At 39.4% G+C, this 22,845-nt stretch overlaps 1 protein-coding gene and 1 long non-coding RNA gene across 4 annotated transcripts in view; one reads left to right on the top strand and one right to left on the bottom strand.

Annotated features, from left to right (window-relative positions):
• The window catches only part of LOC110193300 (uncharacterized), a 100,553-nt gene extending 77,731 nt beyond the window's left edge, over positions 1-22,822 (top strand). For all 3 annotated transcript variants that reach the window (XR_013486319.1, XR_013486318.1, XR_013486321.1), the window contains 2 exons: positions 140-259; positions 18,510-22,822. This is a non-coding gene — a long non-coding RNA (uncharacterized LOC110193300). The remainder of the gene's footprint in view (positions 1-139; positions 260-18,509) is intronic.
• NSMCE2 (NSE2 SUMO ligase component of SMC5/6 complex) overlaps positions 9,069-22,845 on the bottom strand; it is a 250,892-nt gene continuing 237,115 nt past the window's right edge. The window contains 1 exon segment of the mRNA XM_020964974.2: positions 9,069-9,435. Coding sequence (XP_020820633.1) covers positions 9,309-9,435 — 127 coding nt within the window. The 3' untranslated portion in view covers positions 9,069-9,308.

Raw genomic sequence — 22,845 nt, 5'->3', positions numbered from 1 at the left:
ATGCACCAATGGACCTCATCTTTGCCATCTCAAAATCAGCTGAATATAAGATCCCATTGTACTTAAGGTTTGTTGATGATAAAAACAGCATTTGACTTGGTGGGACAAAATACTGTCTTACAGGCTTTTTTTTTTACAGCAAGATGTCTCCCACCTATACACCAAGATCATTTAGGATTCCTTGGAAGATGTAACAACAGAAAGAATGTTGTTCAATGACTCTTTGGGGACAAAACAGGGAGATGAAGGCTCACCAAAGGTATGTGCTACTATGATGGCAGAGATCTAGCACAGAGCCCAGGTTGAGCAGGGATTTCTGCTCAACAGATGCTGCTGTTCACAGATAACATCATGCTGATTGCATAATATCTTGTGATTTCTGAAATATCATACAGCCTCCTGAAAGAGATCTGTAATCACTCAAAAAAGTTTAGCTGGTCCATCCACACAAGAAAGCTCAAGTGGATGAAGAATGCTTATTGCCTGGATTCTAACATATTGGGAGAGGAGGGAAAGGGAAGGAAATTAGCATTTATATAGTATTTACTATGTGCCAGGCACTGAGCTCAGTGCCTTACAAATATTACCTCATTTGCTTTTCACAACAGCCCTACGGTGGGGGAAACTGAGGGAGAGAGAGGTTAAGTGACTTGCACAAGGTTGCACTGCTAACAAATCTGAGACCAGATTAGAATTCAGCTCTTCCTGACTCTAGGCCCAGCTCTATCCACTGAGCTACCTAGCTGCCTCTGTTAGATGGGTACTCTACAGAGCTTCCCTCCCTTCATTGTTGAGTCAAAATTCTTATCAAGTCCTAGCCTTGGTTCACAGACTTTGGGTTGGAAGCGCCCTTTCCAAGCCATCTAGTCCAACTCTATCATTTTACAGATGAGCAAATTAAGGCCCAGAGAGGATGTGACTTCCTCAAGTTCACCAAGGTAGCGTTAGGGCTGGGATTCAAACCCAAGTCTTCTGACTCCAAATCCAGCAGCCTTTCTACTGCACCACACCATATCTTGATGTTCTCTTCTCCATTATACCTTCCCCAGAATCCTTTTTCTTCTAAGCCAGAAGTGATTCTTCCCTTCTCAAATCTCCCGGGATATTCTCTTTAGCCCTTCCTATATTATTGTACTTTTACCCTCTACATGTAATCTAATTGAAGGCAGGGTCTTACTTACCTTTAAGTCCCTCTCATTATCTAACATAGTTGAGAGACAGCACTGAATTATATGTGTGTATGTGTCTATGTATACGATAAGTGTGTGTGTATACATACATACATATATATATATATATATATATATATATATATATATATATATACACGCACCAGCTGTAGTAGTTACTTAAACATCTGAAAAATCTAATCTTTAAAAGATTAGTGAGTTTTTTTTACCCTTAAATATCTGTATTCTACACAATTCTTTTGTGCACTCAGGCTGAATGCCTATACCACTGCCTTTGGCCATACCCCATAGTAGGCAGCTTGTCTGTACACTTTCCCTTTCAGCATCCTTCTCTATTCTCAAACCCTCTCTGTCTAGGTACCTGAGATGCCTAACATCCTTAGGGTGTCCCATGGTTTTCCAAAGGTTTCCCTACACAAAGGTCTGCTGTCTGCAAAGTATGCCCTGCTCCTAACCTGTCCCAAATCAAGTTACTGTTCTCAGAGTCTGATTAAATAAATTTAATTTCTCTGTTGTGAGAAAAAGTTCAATTCTCTGATCAAAATAATTCACAAGGTGTGGACTGGTATTTCTTTAAGATGCATTTTCATTTAAAAAGAGATATCTGTGAATTGAAATGTGTAGAGGAGCTCTTTTTGATCGATATTGTTGCAGTGTGTGACCGTTCTTGATCCAACATGAAACAGAAAAAGAACCCAGGTCAGTGACTTGGCACTCTATTCCTGAAAAATCGGGAATCCTTGCTTGGTGGGATTCTAATCCCCTTCATTAGTTACTTAACTTACATGAATATGGACAGCTAGGTGGTGATGTGGAGGGAGCACTGGGCCTGGAGTCAGGAAGAGACTCATCTTCCTGAGTTCAAATCTGGCCTCAGACACTGACTAGCTGCTGGGCAAGTCACTTCACCTTCTTTGCCTCCGTTTGCTCATCTGTAAAATGAGCTGGAGAAGGAAATATCAAACCACTCCAGTATCTTTGCCAAGAAAACCCCAAATGGGGTCACAAAGAGTCAAACAGAGACTGAAATGACTCAACAACCACATACATATATGTTGTTTCCCTCATTAGAGGGAAGCTGTTGAGGGCAAGGGCTGTTTTTGCTTCCCCGCCCCCTCTATACCCTTGGTGCTTAGCACAGTGCCTGGCACATAGTAAATGTTTAATAAATACTTGTTGATTAATTAGCATTCTATTAGGCGAATCACTGAAGGTTGCCCCAGTGGAAAGCTTGATCCTTTTCCTCTGTACCAAATCTTCTCTTGTCTTGAGCGCCATCAGTCCTTTTCAGCTAATAAGAAAATATGACCAAAGATATGTTTAAATGTCTCCATGTGTGGGTTTCAAGGTGCAGCATAACTTGAGCTGACTGGCCCTCTGGAAGCTTATCACAGAATCACAAAGACCTTAAGGGTGCATCTACTATGGGCCCCTGCCTCTGGATCACAGAATGGCTGAACCAATGACTAATTTACTTGGCACATTCTTTCTTGGTTCCTTATTTTTTTTTTTTTACTTACCTCTCATTCACAAGGTGCCATAAAGCCTGTATTTCCTGACCCTTCAGGAGAAGCAACTCAATGTAGTACAAAGAGGGCCTCAGATAACTTCCCTTCACAATGGTCCTTTGCTGCTCTTTACAGGTCCTATAGGATAAAAGAGCTAGAGCTATCAGGGACACTGGAGGTCATTTAGTCCAACCCACTGATTTTACAGGTAAGGCACCGAGGCCCAGAGAGATTAAGTGATCTGTCGACATTATACAAATAGTAGCAGAACTGGGATTTGAAACCGCATCTGCTGACTCCAAATCCCCAGCTCTTTGCTGTTTACATTGTACCTTAAGGCCTCTTGTTTTTCGTTTTTCGGAGGGTTTGGTCTTTTTTGTCCCTTGAGTTCTACTTTGAACTCTATAAAACTCAAGCCTTTTGAAGTATATTCATTGTCACTTCACAGACACAGGCTTGGGAGGCCAGCATTCAAAAAGTTCTCTACTGCTCTCTTGAGACTTCATCTGCAATTAGGATATCTTATTAATAGAATAGCTATGCCTTGATTAATAATGATAATAATTATTATCATACATATATCATATCATTAGTATTGACATGACTTAACAAGGCAGGTGGCACAGATGATATAGTGCAGGGCCAAGACTCATCTTCCTGAGTTTAAATTCAGCCTCAGACACTTACCAGCTGCGTAACCCTGGGCAAGTCACTTAATCCTGTTTGCCTCAGTTTCTTCATCTGTAAAATAAGCTGGAGAAGGAAATGGCAAACCATTTCACTTATCTATGGCCAAGAAAACCCCAAATGGGGCCACGAAGTGTCGAACATGATTGAAAACAACTGAACAACACTTCACAAAGTATCATCTCATTTTATCCTTGAAATAACCCTGAGTTGGTACTATTATTATCCTCATTTTACAAATCAGAAAATGGAGAAGGAGGTAGACAGAAGTTAAGTGATTTGCCCAGATTCATACAGCTAGGAATTGTCTGAGGATGGGTATGAACTCAAGCCTTCCTGACTTGAAATCCTGTGCTCTACCCATGGCACCACCTAGCTACCTCTAGGTTATGGCCAAATGCTTCAACCTTATTACAGGAATGATTCACTCCTGAAAATTTAGTCTACTTTCCCAATCAATTGTCCTTTTTCAAGATAAAAAATTTTTTTTAAACCATTCTCAAAATGGCTAGGAATGTGTATTAGCTAGTATTTGTGAGGGGGAGGCTGGAATCACTTCAACTCTCTGGCCCTCAGTGTCAGCATCTGTAAAATGGGGGGATTAGACTCGATGACCCCTGAGGCTCCTCCCAGTTTGACATCTATGATCCTATGAAAAACGGAGGTAGGAAGAAGCTATTGTATCACTTCTACATATGAGGTTGGTAAGTGATCAAGATAAGGTTGTTGGCAGGGAAATGGATGATGGATGGAGGACCATTTTGGAGGAAGAGTCAATTAATCAGGGTAGCTCAGTGTATAATGGGGATGAAAGGGAGGGAAAAGTCAGAGATGAAGGAAAAGTGTTGAACCCAGGTAACTGGGAAGAAGGGTGGTATCACTGACGAAGTGGGATGGGACTACTGGTTCCTTCATCTAGGACAGTATGCCCATCTAAATGCTGTCAAAGATCTTGGGTTTTTTTGGCTACTAGGTCACACTGTAGTCCAATCAAACAATTCCCTAAAATCCTCAGTTTCATACAAACTATTGTTAGCCATTTCTCTTCCACAAAGTACCTATGAAAATGATTTTTTTTTGAATGCTGATTTTGGAATCAGGAAAACCCAAGTTCAAATCCAGCCTCAGACACTTACTAGTTGTGTGATCTTGGCCAAGTCACTTAACCTGTTTGCCTCAGTTTCTTCATGTGTAAAATAGGGCTGATAACAGCACCTACTTCTTAGGGTTGTTGTGAGAATCAGTTGGGATATTTATGAAGTGCTTAGCACAGTGCCTGGCACATAGTAGGTGCTATATAAATGCTACCTATTATTATGAAAAGCCAGGTCATGGTCTTATTATAGAGTATCTGGGAAAGTGTATAAATAGGTCCTAAATTTTACAGTGAGGGGTATGAATTGACCACAGGCTCTCAAAAAAGTTGACAAGGCAATCAAAAGAGCTAATGTGCTGTTAGGCTGCATTAATAGAACTGCAGTCTCCAGAACAAAGTGGGTATATAGATTGTTCCATTTTCTTCTCCATGGTCAGATCACATCAGGAGCAGTGCTGCAGTGGTTTTTCTTTTAATTATTTAACATTAAATTTTAAAATATTTTTGAGTTCCAAATTCTCTCCCTCTCTCCAGCCCCTCCTCCACCCACCGAGAAGGCAAGCAATTTGATACCCTTTATACATGAGAAGTCATGCAAAACATATTTCTATACTAGCCATGCTGCAAAAAAGAAAAGAAAGTAGAAAAAAAAGTTTCAATCTTCATTCAGAGTTCATCAGTTCTCTCTCTGGAGGTGGATGGTATTTTTTATCATCAGTCCTTTGGAATTGTCTTGGATCATTGTATTGATCAGCATAGTTAAGTCTTTCATAGTTGATCATCATACAATATTGTTGTTATTATGTACAATATTCTCCTGGCTCTGCTCACTTCACTTTGCATTAATTCATGTAAGTCTTTTCTGGGTCACATTTTAAGAGTGATATTCACAAGCTAGGGTGTTTCCAGAGAAGGGAGATAAGGATGAGGAAACTAGGGACTGGAAACTGTGCTACATAAGAGAAACAGAGGGAGCTGGGATGTTTCACATGGACAGTGTAAGAAGTAGGAACAAGAGAGCCATGTTGCTGAGCCTATCACCTCCCCCTTTTACTTTTCTGCCTTTGGCTTTCACCTTTTACTCAACTCTCACCTTTTGCTCCAAGAAGCTGTAGCATATATAGCAGTAAAACTGTCTTGGCAGATGACCTATAACAGGCTGAGGGTGATCAACAGGCCTTAAACATGTCAGTGAGTGCGGGTGAGGTCTACTCCAAGCATGTGAAGACACCTGGGAATGACTGGTTCCAACAGCCATGATGGTGGCTGAAGCAGGCGCTGTGGACAGCTTAGAGCTTGGTCAGACATCGAAGATGCCAAAGTCATCCACTACATCCCAGGCTGCTGCCAGTCATCCTGACTTTTGCTTTGCTCCTGGACTTCAGTGACTCTGGAAGAGAGAGTGACTTGCACAAGAATTGGATTTAAGTGAGGCAGAATTGCACAAAGTCGTCAGCCTCACTCTCTCTTCCAGAGTCACTGAAGTCCAGTCAAATGTGATTCGTTCCCAAAGAAATTCTCTGTCTGTAGAATTTTGTCCTCTGTCAGTTCTTAGATAAATCTTCCAATTAATACAGTTGCCGCATAAGTTACAAATTGATGACCACTTTTGAAAGTAGTCTGTTACTGCCTGTAAGACCTTAGGTAAGTCACTTAACCTGTCTAGGCCTCAGGTTCCTCATCTATAAAAAGACAGGCTTGGACTACATGGCCTCTAAGGCCCCTTTTAGCTCTCACTCTTAGATAGAATACAATAAAATACACTTGATTCATGGAGGTTACCTTAGAGACCATGGCAAAGGCCAAATTTGAACTGAGTTGTCTCACAACCTTTTTTTGGGGGCGGGGGGAGACAGGAGAGGATGATCAGGTAACATTTTAGCATCTTACAGTATTGCAAAGTTCTTGTTAAAAGCATCATTGCACTAGATTTGTATGTGCCAGTCAAGAGAGTATTATCCTATATTCAGCATGATGGATAAAAACATTTACAATGCCAATTGCCAATACTGGATTCTTGACAACTATTTATTAAACACTTTCATAGACACTGGACTAGGCACTGGGGGTACAAAGAAAAGCAAAACATCTCTCTTCTTTTTCTCAAGGAGCTCACAGTCTAATGGGGAAGACGACACTCCAGAAACTATACACAAACAAGATACAAAGAGGATAAATCAGACTAGTCAAATGTGGGAAGGCATTAACATTAAGTGAGATTGGGAAAGGCTTCTTGCAGAAGGTATAATTTTAGCTGGAATTTGAAAGAAACCAAGGAAACCAGAAGGTGAGGATGAGGAGAGAGAGAGAATTCCAGGCAAGGGTGGAGAGCCAGTGGAAATGTCCAGAGTTGGGAGACAGCGAGGGAGATGTGAGAACAGCAAGGCTAGAGTTACTGGTTAACAGAGTACATGGAATGCAGTAGTATGTAAGAGGGCTGGAAAGGTAGGAAGGGGCCTGGTTCTGGGGGGACTCGAAGAGCCAGAGGATTTGATCCTGGAGGGGAGCCCCTGGAGTTGACTGAGAAGGGAGGGGGCTGACATGGTCACACCTGTGTATTAGGAAGAACAATTTACCACTACCAGGTCTGTATCCCAAAGAGATTAAAGAAAAAAAAAAGGACCTATTTGTACAAAAATATTTATAGCAGCTTTTAGTGGTGGCTAAGAATTGGAAATTGAGGGGATGTCCATCAACTGGCGAATGGTGGAACAAGCTGTGGTATATGGTTGTGATGGAATGCTATTGTGCTACAAGAAATGATGAGCAGGATGCTCTCAGAAAAACCTGAAAAGACGAACATGAACTGACGTAAAGTGAAATGAGCAGAACCAGGAGAACACACTATTGCATGATGATCCACTGTGAATGACTTAGCTATTCTCAGCAATACAATGGCCCAAGACAATTCCAAAGGACTTATAAGGAAAAATGCTATCCATTTCTAGAGAAGGAACTGATAAGAGTCGGAATGCAGATCAAAGCAAACTTTTTTTTACTTTACTTTTCTGGTATTTTTTTGTGCATGTCTTTTTTTTTCACAACAGGACTAATATAGAAATATGTTTTGCATGACTGCACATGCATAACCTATATCAAATTGCTTGTCTTCTCAATGAGGGGAAGGGGAGGGTGAAAGAGAATTTGGTACTGAAAATATTTTTAAAAGAATGTTAAAAATTGCTTTTACATGTAATTGGGGGAAAATATTAATTTTTTTTTAAAACAGGGAAAAAAAAAAAGAAAAAGCAATTTGAAATCTGAGTGCAGGATGGCCTGGAGTGGGGAGAAACTTGTGGCAAGCAGACCAACCAGCTAATGTAATTGTCCAGGTGTGAGGTGATGAAGGTCTGTGTTGTGGAGGTAGAAGTGTCAAAGTGGGAGAGATAGAATTGATGGGACTTGATCAAATATTGATTAGGGTGAGGTAAGAGAGTGAGGAATCGAAGCTGTGAGCCTGAGGGACTGGGAGGATTGGTGGTGCCATCCTCCAGATGGGTGTAAGAGGGGAGGATTTGGGGGGAACAGTAACGAGTTCAGTGTTGGACATTTTGAGTTGAAGATATCTACAGGCTATCCAGTTTGAGATGTCTAATAGACAGCTGGAGATTTGAAAGTGGAGATTAGGAGAGAGATTCAGACAGAATAAACAGATCCAAGAATCACCTGTTTAGAGGTGATATTGAATCTCTTGGAGCTGAGAATATCATCAAGGGATATATTAAAAGGGGGAGAAGAAGTGGGTGCAGGGAGGTCAAGAAGGATAAGGATTGAGAAAAGGCCATTAGACATGGGCATTGTATTAGCAGGGAAGCAGCTGTTGGACAGGGAACAACTGAAGATTAGTGACAGAGGTGGAAATCTGATGCAGAAGACAGGATGAAAAAGGAACACTTGGGCAGGAAAAAGTATTAGCCTTGTCAAAAAGAAGAGTCACCTTTCTGAGTGAAACAGATGAAACAGGAAATAGTGGCAGAAGGCATTTGAGTGATGTGAGACAAGGAGGAGGAGAAGATAAGAGGCAGACCTGTGAATAGCCTCAGTTTTTTCTGTGAAATACAAGGCAAAGTTCTGAGCTGAGAGGGTGAAGGGCAGGGAGGTAGGGGAGGTTTGGGGCAATATAAAAAGGTTTGAAAAAGCTGTTGTGCTAAGTGGAATAAAGAATAGAAGTGGGAGGTATAAAAGGATTGCCTAGCAGCAGTGAGGACCCAGTGGAGAGTATTTAACATAAATTTGTAATGGACCTAGTTGGCATGTTTTCATAATTTTTTTTCCAGTTTTGTTCAGCAGCAAGTGGAGTAGGAGTAAAGGCAGAGAGGAAGGTGGGAAGGCAAGATCATTAATAGGATAAGGGGGAAAGTGACTTGAGAGAAGAGGACAGTGCAGAGATGAAATGGGTCACCAAGGGGTCAAGATGTAGAGGGGAAGAGAGAATAGTCAGTGCAGGAGTGATGTGAAAGAACTGAGGGGATGAGGGATTAGAAGTCACAATACAGCCTAAATATTAAATACTTTGAAATAAAAAAAGCCATTTACGTGAATGTCTACATCTTTTGAAAAATTCACCAAATAAGAAAACCATAGAGAAAAAAGTTACAATAATTTTATTTATCAAACACAAAGTTTTAAAGGGGAAAAATTTAAATGAATGTTGCTATTTGACAATTAGAAATACTTTGGATTATGTTTGAAATCTTTAATTTTACCTGCAAATGAAATACAGTACACAACTTGTTCCAGTCAGCTTACAATCAGTAAGTGATCTCGGTAGACACTGATAGACTTTCCCTTCTATGAGAGCACACGCACTGTAGACATCTGCATCGTCTAGTGGCTCTGTTTGTTCCGACTGTCGGCCGTTCTTCTGTGGTTTTCAATGGCTCTCCTAAGTACTACATCTTGCACAAGATCTGTCAACTTTACATCTGTATGACTACAGCCAACTTTGGGGCAGCTATCGGAGAGGAAAACAACAACAACAAACCCAATTATAATCCAGAGGTTCAACAGCCCCTATTAACTTATTATAATTGCAATGTCACACATGCAATGGAGGCGAACAGACCTGCAGACAGTATCTTCATTGTAAACTTATTTAACATTTAAATTTTAAAATGGAAGTGTATTGCCAAAAGAAGTTTTAAGTCTTTAAAAACAGGAAAGATACCCATCTGCCTGCTACTGTTTAGATGGTAGTTCTAAAAGCATGTAACAGCAGAGGGCTGTTCTTTCCATTCTTATGACTAACAGCAACTGTCTTCATCTGGCACTGTGTTTCGTAACAGTCTAACGTGCTTATCATGTTATAATGTATATTAAAAGTTATCTCTACTAGTCTGTAAACTCCGTGAGGGCAGAAACTGTCTTATCTCAACTTTGCATTTCTCCCATAAAATAGCACAGCTCTCCCCACAGAGCATTTAGTGATATGTTTTATCCCTAGATCAACATATTTTCAGTCATCCATAATAATACATTTCTCATTTTAAAAAAATTTTGTAGAAAGAAGATCCAAGGGGCAGCTAGGTGGCACCTAGAGTACTGCCCTGGAGACAGGAGGACCTGAGTTCAAATCTGGCCTCAGACACATAACATTTACTAGCTGCGTGATTCTGGGCAAGTCACTTAACCCCAACTGCCTCACCCCCCTCCCGAAAGAAAGAAAGAAAGAAGATCCAAAAGCTAAAAGTCTCTCTTCAGGTGTTCAATTAAAGAAGCCTTTATTAAAACACCTGTTTCATGAATTGCATTGTACTAGGTGAGATATAAAGCTGAAACAAGACTCAGTCTCTGCTCTCACAGGAGGATAAGACAAATAAGACAAATAATTACAATAGGAGCTCTAAGTACATAAAAGATGTCCAGCCAGAGAAGTCAGGAAGATTTAGAAAGGCAGAATAACAGAATGGCTTTACTGGTACAACAAATACAAAGTTACCACTGGTCAATACTTTGGTAAAATGGAATACCAAGTGTAGGAATGAATCTGTTGAATTAGGACTCTAAGGAGCCTAAAGAAAATCTCTGTCACAATGCACACTAGAACAATACATTTCATAAATTAACCTAGAGAACTGCTAGCTGTTGGGGATGAAAAGAGACAAGTATCTGCATCACAGTGAGGAGTAATGGAATGAACTGGGGACTTGGAGTCAGAAATACCTCTGTTCTAGTCTTGAGTTCTGCAATTTAGTATGCGCCTGATCTGGGACCTTAATTTGTCATATGTAAAATGAGGATAATAATACTTTCACTAACTACTTCACAGGATTGTTGTGAGAAAAGTTCTCTGTAAATAGAAATGAGACAGTTAAATGTGAGCTTATTCTTCTTCCTCCTACATATACCATGGTATATAAAACTCAGTGATCCAGACAGTGAGTAATATTTTGGATAGGGAAGTGGACTGTGAGATGAAGACCTCCTGATGACATAATATGGTTTCAATTAGTGAAACGACAGACATTCTGAGAACAACTGATGGATTCAACCACACAGAAAATTAGTTTCAGTTTGGCTACGTACGTATAAAGAGGTGTACTTATTAGGGGAAAAAAAGTCATAAGATGAAACTCTCAGAACTTGGGAGAAAAAAGACTTTGATGTTATTTTAGTTACACAAATTCAACTCAGTTATCTTCTCAGGAAACTGAAAAACAAAACACAATAAAGCAAGAAAGAAACAACTCCCTCAAGATGATTTTTTACCCAAATGAAATTACAAAAAGACTTAATGACACCATCACACCATGGATGAGGGCACTCCCACCGCCAGAGTAATAGCACAGAGAACATTTTATAGGCATTAGTCCATTAATCCCTACAACACCCTAGTGAGCCAGTCAGGTGTGTCAGTTCCTCTCCTTAAGCCATCGTGTCATCACAGTTCAGGACTCAGACACTACTAGCTTTGAAAGACAGGTTTGGTTTTTGAACTTATGTCACTGAAGAGGCCAGAACATTCCATTTGGGCAAATAGCTGTCTAGTGGGTTTGTGAGGCTTAAGGAGTGCCCAGGTCAGAGCCACCCTGGACACCAGGATCTGGCTGCACAGGCTGACTAGAAGTTAGAAGCTCCTGAAGCTCTTAGGATTTAAATATGTTATCCACAAAGCAACAAAAGGAAAGAGATGGAAATATAGGGTCAACTAGTGGGATTAGATACCTCATGACAGGCATAGTGAGTTACCCTATTATGAACATCTTCATTCTCAAAGATCAATTCATGGTTAATAAGTAACAAAAAAATAGCCTTTTTTCTCTACTGTGATTAATCTAACATGCACATGAAGGGACAGTTGGTTCTGGAATAGTTTGTTCCCTTTGTAAAAAAAAAAGTGGGGCGGAGGTTAGGAGATGAAAAATTATTTTTTCCAAACTTCCCTTGGAAGAAGGTAATGAATGATTCTCATTTTACAAATAAGGAGACTGAGTCTCAGCAAGGTTAAATGACTTGCCTGTGTTTAAGGACTAGTAAAATGGCAGAGCAGAGACTCAAACTTAGGTTATCTGACTCAAAATCCACTCCTCCTTTCCGTGTGCCACTCTTCCCCCATCTCCTTTTCCTCTCAGCACAGGCATTCAAGTAACACTTTAGCAATAAAACCTGAGATCTTCTGTGGTGGTCTTGCTCTTCTCTGCAATGGAACACCTTCCGTCCTCTCTCTCTCATTCCCCTTTCTCCTTGCCAAAGGCAGCCTTTTGTGCCCTTAGTTCTACACTCTCCTGTTTCTTCTTGGAGCTTGCTCCTCCCATCATTTGCTTCCTGCCCACACTCCTCTCCCTCAGATCCAATCTCTCTTTAAACACTCGCTCCTCTCTTGCTACCTACAAATATGTTTCAATTGCCTATATTCTTAAAAAAAAAACCCAACCCTTCACTTGACTATGACAATCGTACTCTGTGTAGAATTTAAAGCACTTTACAATCTGGCTCCATCCTATCTTTTCTAGAGTTATTTCTCATTCCTCCCTTCCTGTACTCTAGAATCCTTCTAATTCTCTTCTGTATCTCCCTTCCCTTTCATAGCTTAACTCCTAGGAAATGTTAACTACACTTGCTGTTTCCCTTTCCTCACCTCCCACTCTTTTTCTGCTCAGTATAATCTGACTTTGTTACCATCATTCAACTGAGACTGCTCTTAACAATGTCACCAACGATCTCTCAATTGGACTTTTCTCAGTCTTCATCATTCTTGGCATCTCTGAAGCTTTTGACATTGCTGACCATCCTCTCTTTCTGGATATCCTCTTCTCCCTAGATTTTCATGATCCTGCTTCTTCCTGGTTCTCTACCTACCTATCTGATTGTTCCTCCATGCTGAATTATCATCCATGTTCCACCTTCTGGGCACAGATCTACTTCCAGGACCTTGTGCCAGGCCCTCTTCTCTTGCCCTACTCTCTCTGTGTGTTCTCATCAGCTCCAGGAGTTCAACATCTCTGTGCAGATGGCTTCCAAATGTACATATCAATCTCTCTTCTCTTGTCTGAACTCCAGAACTCCATCTCCAATTGCCTGCTACACATCTCCACCTGAATGTCCCACAGGCACCTCAAGGTAATCATGCCTAAAATGGAACTGAACTTCCTTCATCTTCACTTCCTAATTCCTGTTAAGGATATTCCATCCTTCTAATAATACAAGTGTGTAAGCTGAAGGTCATGCTTGACTCTTCCTTCTTTTTTATATCCCCATATCCAATCATTTTCCAGATTGTGACCATCCTTGCATTGTTTGCAATTTCTTTAGTCAGCCACCATCCTACTAGCTCGAGCACTCACCATCTTTTAACTGAACAACTGTGACAACATCCTAATTGGCCTCCTTGCTTTCAGTACCTCCCCAGTCATTCATAACTCAACAGCTAAAACAATATTCCTAAAGCACACTTCTGACCAAGCCATTCTCTTAAAAAGCTTTAGTAGCATCCTTCCATAGCACCTCTAGAATAAAATACAAACTACTCTGTCTAGGATTTAAAGCACTTCACAATCTGGCCCCATCCTATCTTTTCCAGAGTTATTTCTTATTCCTCCCATCCTGTACTCCACAATCCTTCTAATCAGTCTACTCGTTGTTCCCCATACCTGACATTCCATCCCTAGCCTCCAGCCTTTGCCTGAGTTGTCCCCCACGTATGCAAAGTGCTCCCTCCTCACATCTGTCTCTTGGAATTCCTGACTCTCTTTAAAGCTTACCTCTAGAGATACCTACTAGACAAAGCCTTTTCTCATCTCCCCAGTAGCTACCACTCTATCCCCAAATTTACTTTGCATATATTTTGTGTTTATCTGTGTACATATTATTCCCTAGTCTCTTCTTCTTCTTCCTGCCTACCTCCCCCATATAAGAATTTAAACTCCTTGATGGTATGGACTGTTCAGTTGTTTTTTTTTTCGTCTTTGGCCAGGGATCAAGTTTAACATGAACTTTGCAAAGCAGGACGATATATACCATAAGGCTCTGCACACACCAGGCACTTAATGTTTGTGTAATCAAACTAAAAACTCCATTAGAACAGAATTAGGGCTTAAATCTCAAATATTTTGTTCTTCTCCAAAGCCACTGCAGAGTCTCAGAAGTTGAATCTATATGACTCAGACAGTGTTCCAGAAACACAACGTGCCTGTTACTCTAATTCACCACAGTTTAATTAGAACATGCTAGGAAAAAGAAATGTAAGACATCCCAAATTGGGCACTGGTCAATTCTAACATGGAGAACACAACTTCTCATCATGATTGCACATTTGGCCATATTAAAACTGACAGGACATCAATGACTTCTTTAAGAAAAAATGCTACAGAGATTTTGGACTTTTCACTAAACTTTAGTGTGGTTATCAACTCTATCATGAAATGCTGTTCCCTCCTCAATATCAGATGGAAACATGACTATCTTTGCACAGTAACATTAACAACAGCTTAAATTTTATAGCGCTATTTAGTTACAAAGTACTTGTGCATAAGTTTTCTCTCATTTGAGCACTATAAAACCTACTTAGGATATCTTGCTTGTACCTCAAACTCAATTTCCTCCCAAATCCAGTCAGTTGCCAAGTCTGGCCGTTTCTATCTCTAATGTCTTGTTCATCTGACTCTATTTCTCTATTAACAACTGTCACCTTATTTTGAATCCTTATTACCTCTCAACCACACTATTCATTTGTAAGATAATTTTTTATAATGAAGTTAATAAACATCAACAAATATGAACATTTTGATAATCAAAGAATAATTAAAAGGTAGATTGTGCATGAAACTATGAATTTATATTATGTAAAGTTTGTCTGTTCTTTGTTTTTGACTATGGGCACCTTCCAAAAAGGATAAACTAAATTTAGTTCTAACACAGCCCTGCTTGCTGTGTTCCCTTCTGAATATCCTTTTGCTTCTCTCTTTATTTCTTTAATAATTTAATGACTTTTCTTCCTTTTTGGAGTAGTTATTACTATCCCTTCTTCCATGTGACACTCTTCCTCTAAGGACTGGTCTCCTGGAGTCATAATAGTCATATTATTGTCCTTAATTTTTTCATAGTTCTTTTTCTTTATAATGTTAAGATCACTGTATACATTTATCTCTGGATCTTTTCAGTTTACTCTGCATCAGTTCACATTAGTCCTTCAACTGTTCTCTGATTCTGTCCCTTTCATTATTATATCATAATACTATATCATTACATTCATATACCATAATTTGTTCAGCAATTCCCCAAATGATAGGTACCTTTTTAGTTGGAGTTCTTTGCCATGACAAAAAGAGTTGCTACAAGTATTATTGTACATATGGGCCCTTTTCCTTTTTCTTTGATCTCTTTGGAATACAGGATTTTGTTTGTGCAGAAATTTTACCATTTATGTAATCAAAATGGTTCATTTTATCTCCTGGGATCCTGTCTATCCCTTGTCCAATGAAGAACTTTTCCCATATGTACAGTAAAAAACATCTCATACTTTTACCATTTATGATATGACCTTTAATATCCATAGTAACCATTTCAAGTTTACTGTGATATATTGAGCAAGATGCTGGTAGAAGCCTCATAATTTCAGCTCTCCTAGGATTCTTTTTTTCTGTTAGTCCTAATCCTAGTATCTGGAGTCCTTGGATTTACCAAACACTATGTTACTATGTCTGTTTGCTTATACATCTCTTACACCTAATCTGTTCCAATGATCAACTTTTCTATTTTTTTAGATGGCAAAGTAGATAGAGTGCTGGGCTTGGAGTCAGGAAGACCTGAGTTCAAATCCTGCCTCAGACACTTACTAGCTGTGTGACCCTGCGCAAGTCACTTACCCTCTATTTGCCTTAATCCCCTAGAAGAAGAAATGGCAAACCACCCTAGTACCTTTCTCAAGAAAACCCTATGGACAGTATTAGGGTGCTGTGGTCAACAGGGTCATGAAGAGTAGGACACAACCAAAGAACAACTCTTGCTTATTAAGAGTTCTGGTGATTATTGCTTTGTACTATCTTTTGAGTGGTAGGACCCCTCCTGGATATGCCTTGTCATGACAGAGGGGCTTGTGTAGCTTAATGAAACTACGAGCTATGCCATGCAGGGTTACCCAAGATGGACAGGTCATAATGGAGAGTTCTGACAAAAGGTCATCCACTGGAGAAGGAAATGGCAAACCACTCTGGTATCTTTGGTTCAGAGTGGGAGTTTGATAGGATATCTTTTTTTTCCTATTTTTTAAATGCACAATTTAGGTGATGCTAGAATTAATTTTTCTTTCTTTAAATATCTGATAGAATCAACTTGAAAATCCACCTGGTCTTGTGTTTGTTTTAGTTCCTTTATGGCATGTTCACTTTATCTATTTGGAATATTTAAAATCTCTACTTATTATGTTAATCTAAGTTTTTCACAGTTTTGTAAGTATTAATCCTTAAGTAATCAGTTTTGTTGGCATATAATTGGACAAAATAGTTTCTAATAATTTATTTTATTTCCACTTCATTTGTTGCGAATCCTCCTCTAGCATTTTTTATATTGGTAGCTAGATTTGCCTACATTTTTAAATCAGGTTGGCTGAAGGCTTATAATTTTATTAGTTAAAAAAAAACTCCTAGTGTTATTAAATTGTTTTTGTTTTTCAATTTTACCTCTTTGATTTTCATATTTGTATTCTTCTGTTTGGCTGGAGATTTTTAATTTGTTGCCCTTCATAACCTAATCCTTTGCTACCTTTCCAGTCTTCTTATACCTTGTTCCCTCACATACTGTACTCTTCAATCCTGTGATAACAAGTCACACTATCTCTCAAGTTATGGACAGCTATATGAAAAATGCTCCAGATCACTAATAGAGAAATGTAAATTAAATCAACTCTGAGGTTCCACCTCACATTCATCAGACTGACAAAGCTGACAAAAAGGTAAAATGATTATTACCGAAGGAGCTGCAGGAACACAGGCAAATTAACGCACCATTGCTGGAGCTGTGAATGAATACAATCATTCTGGAAAGCAATCTGGAACTATGCCCCTAAATTACCAAATTGTAAATTTCTAGTGATACCACTACTAGGCTTATAAAGAGGTGAAAGAAAAATCAGAGTGACCCATACATGCAAAAATACTTTGTAATGACAAGAAGGAGAAACTAAGGAGGTTGCTGTCAGTTAGGGACAGAGAGAGTCAGGGTACAGAATGAGATATAAATTTATTTTCGGGGGAGGGGGACAATGGCAATGCAGGAATTTGTTTTGACTGTACATTTGCTAAAAGTTTTCTTTTACTTCCCCCTCCCCCCCACCCCAATCTCCCTCACTGGGGGATAGGAGGAGATAGGAGGAAAAGAAAATAAATTTTTGTAAATTAAAAAAAAATTTAAAAGTAGTGATTAGAAAAATAGAAGGAAAATTAGGACAGAGTGATGTCTACAAGGAAAGAAAAACAATCTAGCAGGAGATTGTGGTCAACAGAACTAATTACTAAATTTAAGGGGAGAACTATGAAGACTAAAAAAACACCCCTGTTTTTGATGATTAGGAGATCACTGATCAACAAACAGGTTCTGGAAGAAGCTCTCTGCTCTCCAACTCCAATAAGAGGGTACTGATGAAGTAAGAGTTCCAGTGCTGAAGTAAACTTCTAGGATAGGATGAAGAGATCCCATTGAAGAGATGGCTGGCCTGTTCAAATGTCATTTACTACCCCAGCCCTTCTTCCTTGTTTGCATAGACTTCTACTTGATTACAATGAAATAATTATACCTAACTTTCTCCCTTCCCCTCCCTACTGTGCATTATTCTTCTCCTCCCTTTCCATTTTTCTTTTAAGATCATCAAGACATAATAGAACCAATCCCAGGCCTTCTAATTAGACTCCCTTTATGACCCCTGATGATAGGGTTTTCATAATCTCTCACATTAGAAGATAAGCAATTTATCATTGTTTAATCCACTATGATTGTTGGTTCAGTTTGCTTTTTTAGGTTTCCCTTGACTATTGTGTTTGCATTTCCAAGGTAGCTCTGATCTTTCCATTTCCCCCCACAGGATTATGCTGACTTTTGCTGGACAAGTTGTTCTTGGTTTTAAGCCTTTTTCTTTCTTTAATTCCTTTTTCTTCTAGAATACTACATTCCAGGTTCTCTTCTCCTTTACAATAGTGGCTGCTAAATGGTGTGTGATCTTGATTGTAGCTCCTCAGTATTTGAATTCTTTCTGGGTGCTCACAATATTTTTCCTTTGACCTGGATACCCTGGATTTTGGCTATAATGCTCATAGGAGTTTTCATTTTGGGGTTTCTTTTAAAAAATGAACAGCGGATTTTTCTATTTCCAGGTTCTAAGAGGTCTGGGCAGTTTTTTTTTTCTTTTTTAAAGATTTCTTGAAATATGATTCTAAGCTCTTTTTTTTTGTCATAGCATTCAGATAGTCTAATGATTCTTAAATTTACTCTATTTAATCTGTTTTCTGGTTCAGTAGTTTTTGCTATAAGATACCTCACATTTTCTGCTGGTTTTTTCAGAGTTTTGATTTTGTCTTAATATTTCCTTTTGTTTCATAGAGCCACTAGCTTTTATGTGAGATACCAAGGTCGTCCATTGCATCCCAATCCATCACCAGTCACCTTTAGGACTCCGGTGACTCTGGAAGAAAGAGTGAGGCTGACGACTTTGCACAACTCTGCCTCACTTAAATTCAATTTAAGCATGAATCAAAAGACATCACCCATACCATTTTACCATTTTTACCTACTTCAAAGCTCTGTGGTGACAGGCAAGTGACAAAGCAGCAGGTGCAGATACACTAGGAGCTTAGTCACAAGCCTGCACACAGGTGGTCCAGGCACAGAACTGTCTTCTCAACGGGCTGAAACAGCAGTGGGATCTGGCAGTCTCCTTGGTGTCTGAACACCTTTTTTTAAGGACTGCACTGCTCACTTCTTGGTATGAGAAAGGGGCTAGAAAAGGTGCCCTAAAAATTGCCTGCTTCACCTACTCCTGGCATCTGAATTATCTTGGGAAGATTCTGAAGATCACCTGGCAAGATAAAGTAGCAGACACTGAGGTCCTTTCTTGAGCTAAACTGCCAAGCATTCAAACTCTACTGCAGAGAGTGCAACTCTGACGGCCATGTTGTTCAAACGCCAAATGTACGTTTGCCTAAAAGACTATTTTATGAAGAACTCATACAAGGCATGAACTCACAGAAGAAGCGATACAAAGACACTCTCAAGGTCTCTCTGAAGAACTCTGGAATCAATTTCATGACATGAGAGACACTGGCAAAGGACTGTCCACCATGGTGTGCCCCCAGTACAGTTGTGTCTGCATCAAAAAAGGCACTGTGCTCTATGAGTGAAGCAGAACTGCAGTAGCTCCCAAGAAATGAGAGATGTGCAAATTTACGGACTTCTCCACTCCACATGTTTATAGAGAGTATTTGTGCCCAACCTGTGGCAGAGCCTTCTGAGTTCATGTCGGTCTAAAAAGTCACAGTCACACACACTGTACCTTGACCCCCATATAGTGATATCATTTTGGTCCTCTTCAAGAACGAAGGACAACTACCACCATTATAACATATTTATGGCAGGATTCGGTTTTTGTTTGTTCACTCTTTCAGCATATTTCCTGACTTTGGACTTGCCCCTTGGTATCAGCTCTCCACGTTCTTGACCTGGGTTTGGGTTTGAACAACAGGCCTTTGGGCTTGACCTGTCTGGATTTCAGTAGAATGCTGTTGGACTTGGCTACTAGGGAAAGCTCTGCTGGTTCTGACAGAACTGAGGGCTCTTGTTTGGCCTGATACTCCTGCTCTAGCTACTCCTCCGCAGGTTTCAAACTGGGCTAGAAGTTAGAGCTAGGATCCTGCTCTGCTACCTGGACCCATCCCACAAAGCTGCCAATTGTTTCTGAACTTGCTCCTCTCTCAGTACTCTGCCTAGGGGCCCACCCCTGCTATACCTGAAGTGCTACCCTCATAGATGACCTCAAACTGGCTCATGAGTAACAGAGTTGCCACTTAGCCCCTGTTCTTGAACCCCACACAAGTTTTGGTCCCTCTATGATGACTCTGTGGAGGTGCACAATCTCTCCCTGTGCTGTAAAGCTCTACACAGTGGGTTCCTAGACAGACCCCATCGTCAGTGTTCATAGACTTCTGTCTCCATATACTGACCTGGCCTGGAAAAAGGACCAACTGTGAGTTTTCCTTGAGGTTTTTTGGAGCAGGATTCAGTCTGGTGTGTTTTCTACATCTGTCTGGAAGACTTGATAGAGAGGGGTCAATATACTTCTTGCTACTCTACTATCTTTGCTCTGCTGAGACACATATTTTTTTAACTGGCCAATTTAGGATTTTGTTTTGCTTGACTATGCTTATTTATTATGAAGGATTTGTTTTTATTTCTTTTGTTTTCCCAGAAAATGAGGAAGAAGTGGGAAAAAAATACTTGATAAATTAAAAAAATACAATTTAATTCAAAAAAGAAAAAGCCTGCCAAATCAATATTACACATAAAAATAACCTGTTACCCTTTGACGTTTTTTTCTCAGAGCTTTGTCAGTCATAATACATTTCTTAAGTTTTTTGACAGTTCATTTTAAATATTCCCATTAATCTACAAAATGATGAAAAGACTTTAAGCCTGGTCATTTGTACTTTAGAATTTGTTAAAAGGGTCCCCCCACCCCCAGTGCACTCCCTCAGTGCATGTGAAGGAGAGAAAATAAATACTTGTTAACTTAAAAAAAGTAACATTTAACTTAAAATAATTTAAAAAGAAATGACCCCTAGAATAAGGTCAGGCAATGGAATAAAAGATTCAGGAAGATGAATTAGCTTTATTAAGGAGCAAGGGATACCCCATCTTTTGTGATCAGAGAGAAAGAGGATAGGTAATGATACAGATAAGTTTTGAGGACTGTAACTGACATTAACCATTCTTGAAAGTGCTTTTTTAGGGAATCAGAGGGAGGTAGTTGGATTTATTAACAACATTCCTTCCAATTTCTGATAATCCAATTGAACTACAATTCAGGTGATACTGAAAGACTCAAACCTTTAGTATAGAATATCATCATATAGCTAACTAACTTGGGGACATGATGCTTTTTAAAAGTTATCTACTTTAAGGAGAAAACTGAATCAAAGCAAAAACAAAAGCATTTAATAACATATTTATAAATAACCCTTGAAAGTAATGGACAGGCAGTTTCACTGTAGAAATAGATCATTCAGGTGGGTTAGAAAACACAACATTACGTGTACTGATATCCACTTCAACTCTGCACCACATTTAAGGCCTTACCTCCATTAGAACTCCACTGGCTTCCTATTCCCTTAGGATCAAACATAAACTCCTTTACCTCTCATATCAAGCTTTTCACAACCTGTTTGCTTCCTACCTTTCCAGGCTCCTTACAAGTTATTTCCCTTCCCCCACTCAGGTTCATTAGACATGATACTTTCACTCCTGCCTCTGTGCCTCTTGAGCAGCCCTCTCTCATCCTGGGAAAGCTCTTCCTCCTCACTTTGGCCTCTTAGAAGTCTCAGCTCAAGTGCTATCTTGTATGTGAAACATTTTCTGATCCTATCAGCTGTTAGTGACCTGCTCCCAAAATTTAGTTGTACGTATTCTACAAGCGTACGTGCCATCTCTCCCGTTAGAATGTGAGCTCTTTGAAGGCAGGGATTGTTTCACTTTTGTCTTTATATTCCCAGTGACTGAAGAAGCACTTTAAAAAATCACTGCTGACTGATAAAAACAAATACTGAATGAGCATCAGACTATACTGTTTCAGAGCCCCTCCCCCCATTTCTAAATTCAGTAAGAGACTGGATATATAGAGAGATTCTCCTTTTATTTACAGGCCCTAATAAAAGAATAGATTTGAGGGATGAATACCAGAATTGTACTGAAACTTGACCATACCTATCTTTCCTGGGACAAATTAGTAATGATGACAAAGTCCAACTCATTTAACAGCATTTTAAAGTCTATCATGCACTTTCCTTACAACTCTGTTAGGTAATCAGTACAAACCTTAATATTCTCATTTTACAGATGAGGAAACTGAGTCCCAATTACTTGCCCAAGGCCATATACTGAATAAGTGGTAGAGCTGGGATTTAAATGCAGGTCCTCTTACTCCACCTCCCAATGCCTTTTACACTGTACCATACTGCCTAAGGAAGTAATTATTTTTAATTGAAAATATACATAACCTAGGAAAAATTTTCAAAGGGGAATAGAGGGACTCTGACAGCTAATCCTCACAAATTTTCTCTTATTTTATGTATATCCAATATATCAATTTAAATTTTGCCTCTGCCATTTACATGACCTTAGGTAATCACTTAACTACCTTGGGTATGTTTCCTTATTTGTAAAATCAGGGAATTGGACTAGAGATGGACTTTGAGATACCCCATAGCTCTAGATCTATAATCCTGAAAGTCATAAAAATAATAATTTTAGATTTCAAAAATGTCTCAGATCATCCAGTCCAACCTCCCCTCATTTTACAGATAAGAAAACTGAGGCTCATAAAGAGGAAATGACTTGCCCTTGCTGCACAAGAAGTTTACAGATGCCAATGTGGGTCTTCCGACCTTCCATCTAATGCTCTTTCCACTACATAATGCTCTGCTTTCTGAATAGCTTGCTCTTTTTCCACACCCTTCCTGAGTAATTTATAAAATTTCCCCTCACGTATTATTTTTACAGAGAGTTAACTTTCATGTTTATACAACTATTGAGCTAAACATGATTGAGAATGGACATTTAAGTATTCCTTCCTCTGATTCTGCCAAGTTCAAAATATTTGCCTGAACAAAATGCTTTTGATTTGCTAAGTAAAGGAAAGAGCTATAGCTTTTTTTTCTTCCTTGTGAAC

Source organism: Phascolarctos cinereus, unplaced genomic scaffold (genome assembly GCF_003287225.1).
Source record: "Phascolarctos cinereus isolate Bilbo 61053 unplaced genomic scaffold, phaCin_HiC Scaffold_4;HRSCAF=312, whole genome shotgun sequence".
Classification (NCBI taxonomy): Eukaryota; Metazoa; Chordata; class Mammalia; order Diprotodontia; family Phascolarctidae; genus Phascolarctos; species Phascolarctos cinereus.
The sequence above is the reverse complement of the archived record's forward strand: the minus strand, read 5'-3'. Positions and strand labels throughout refer to the sequence as shown.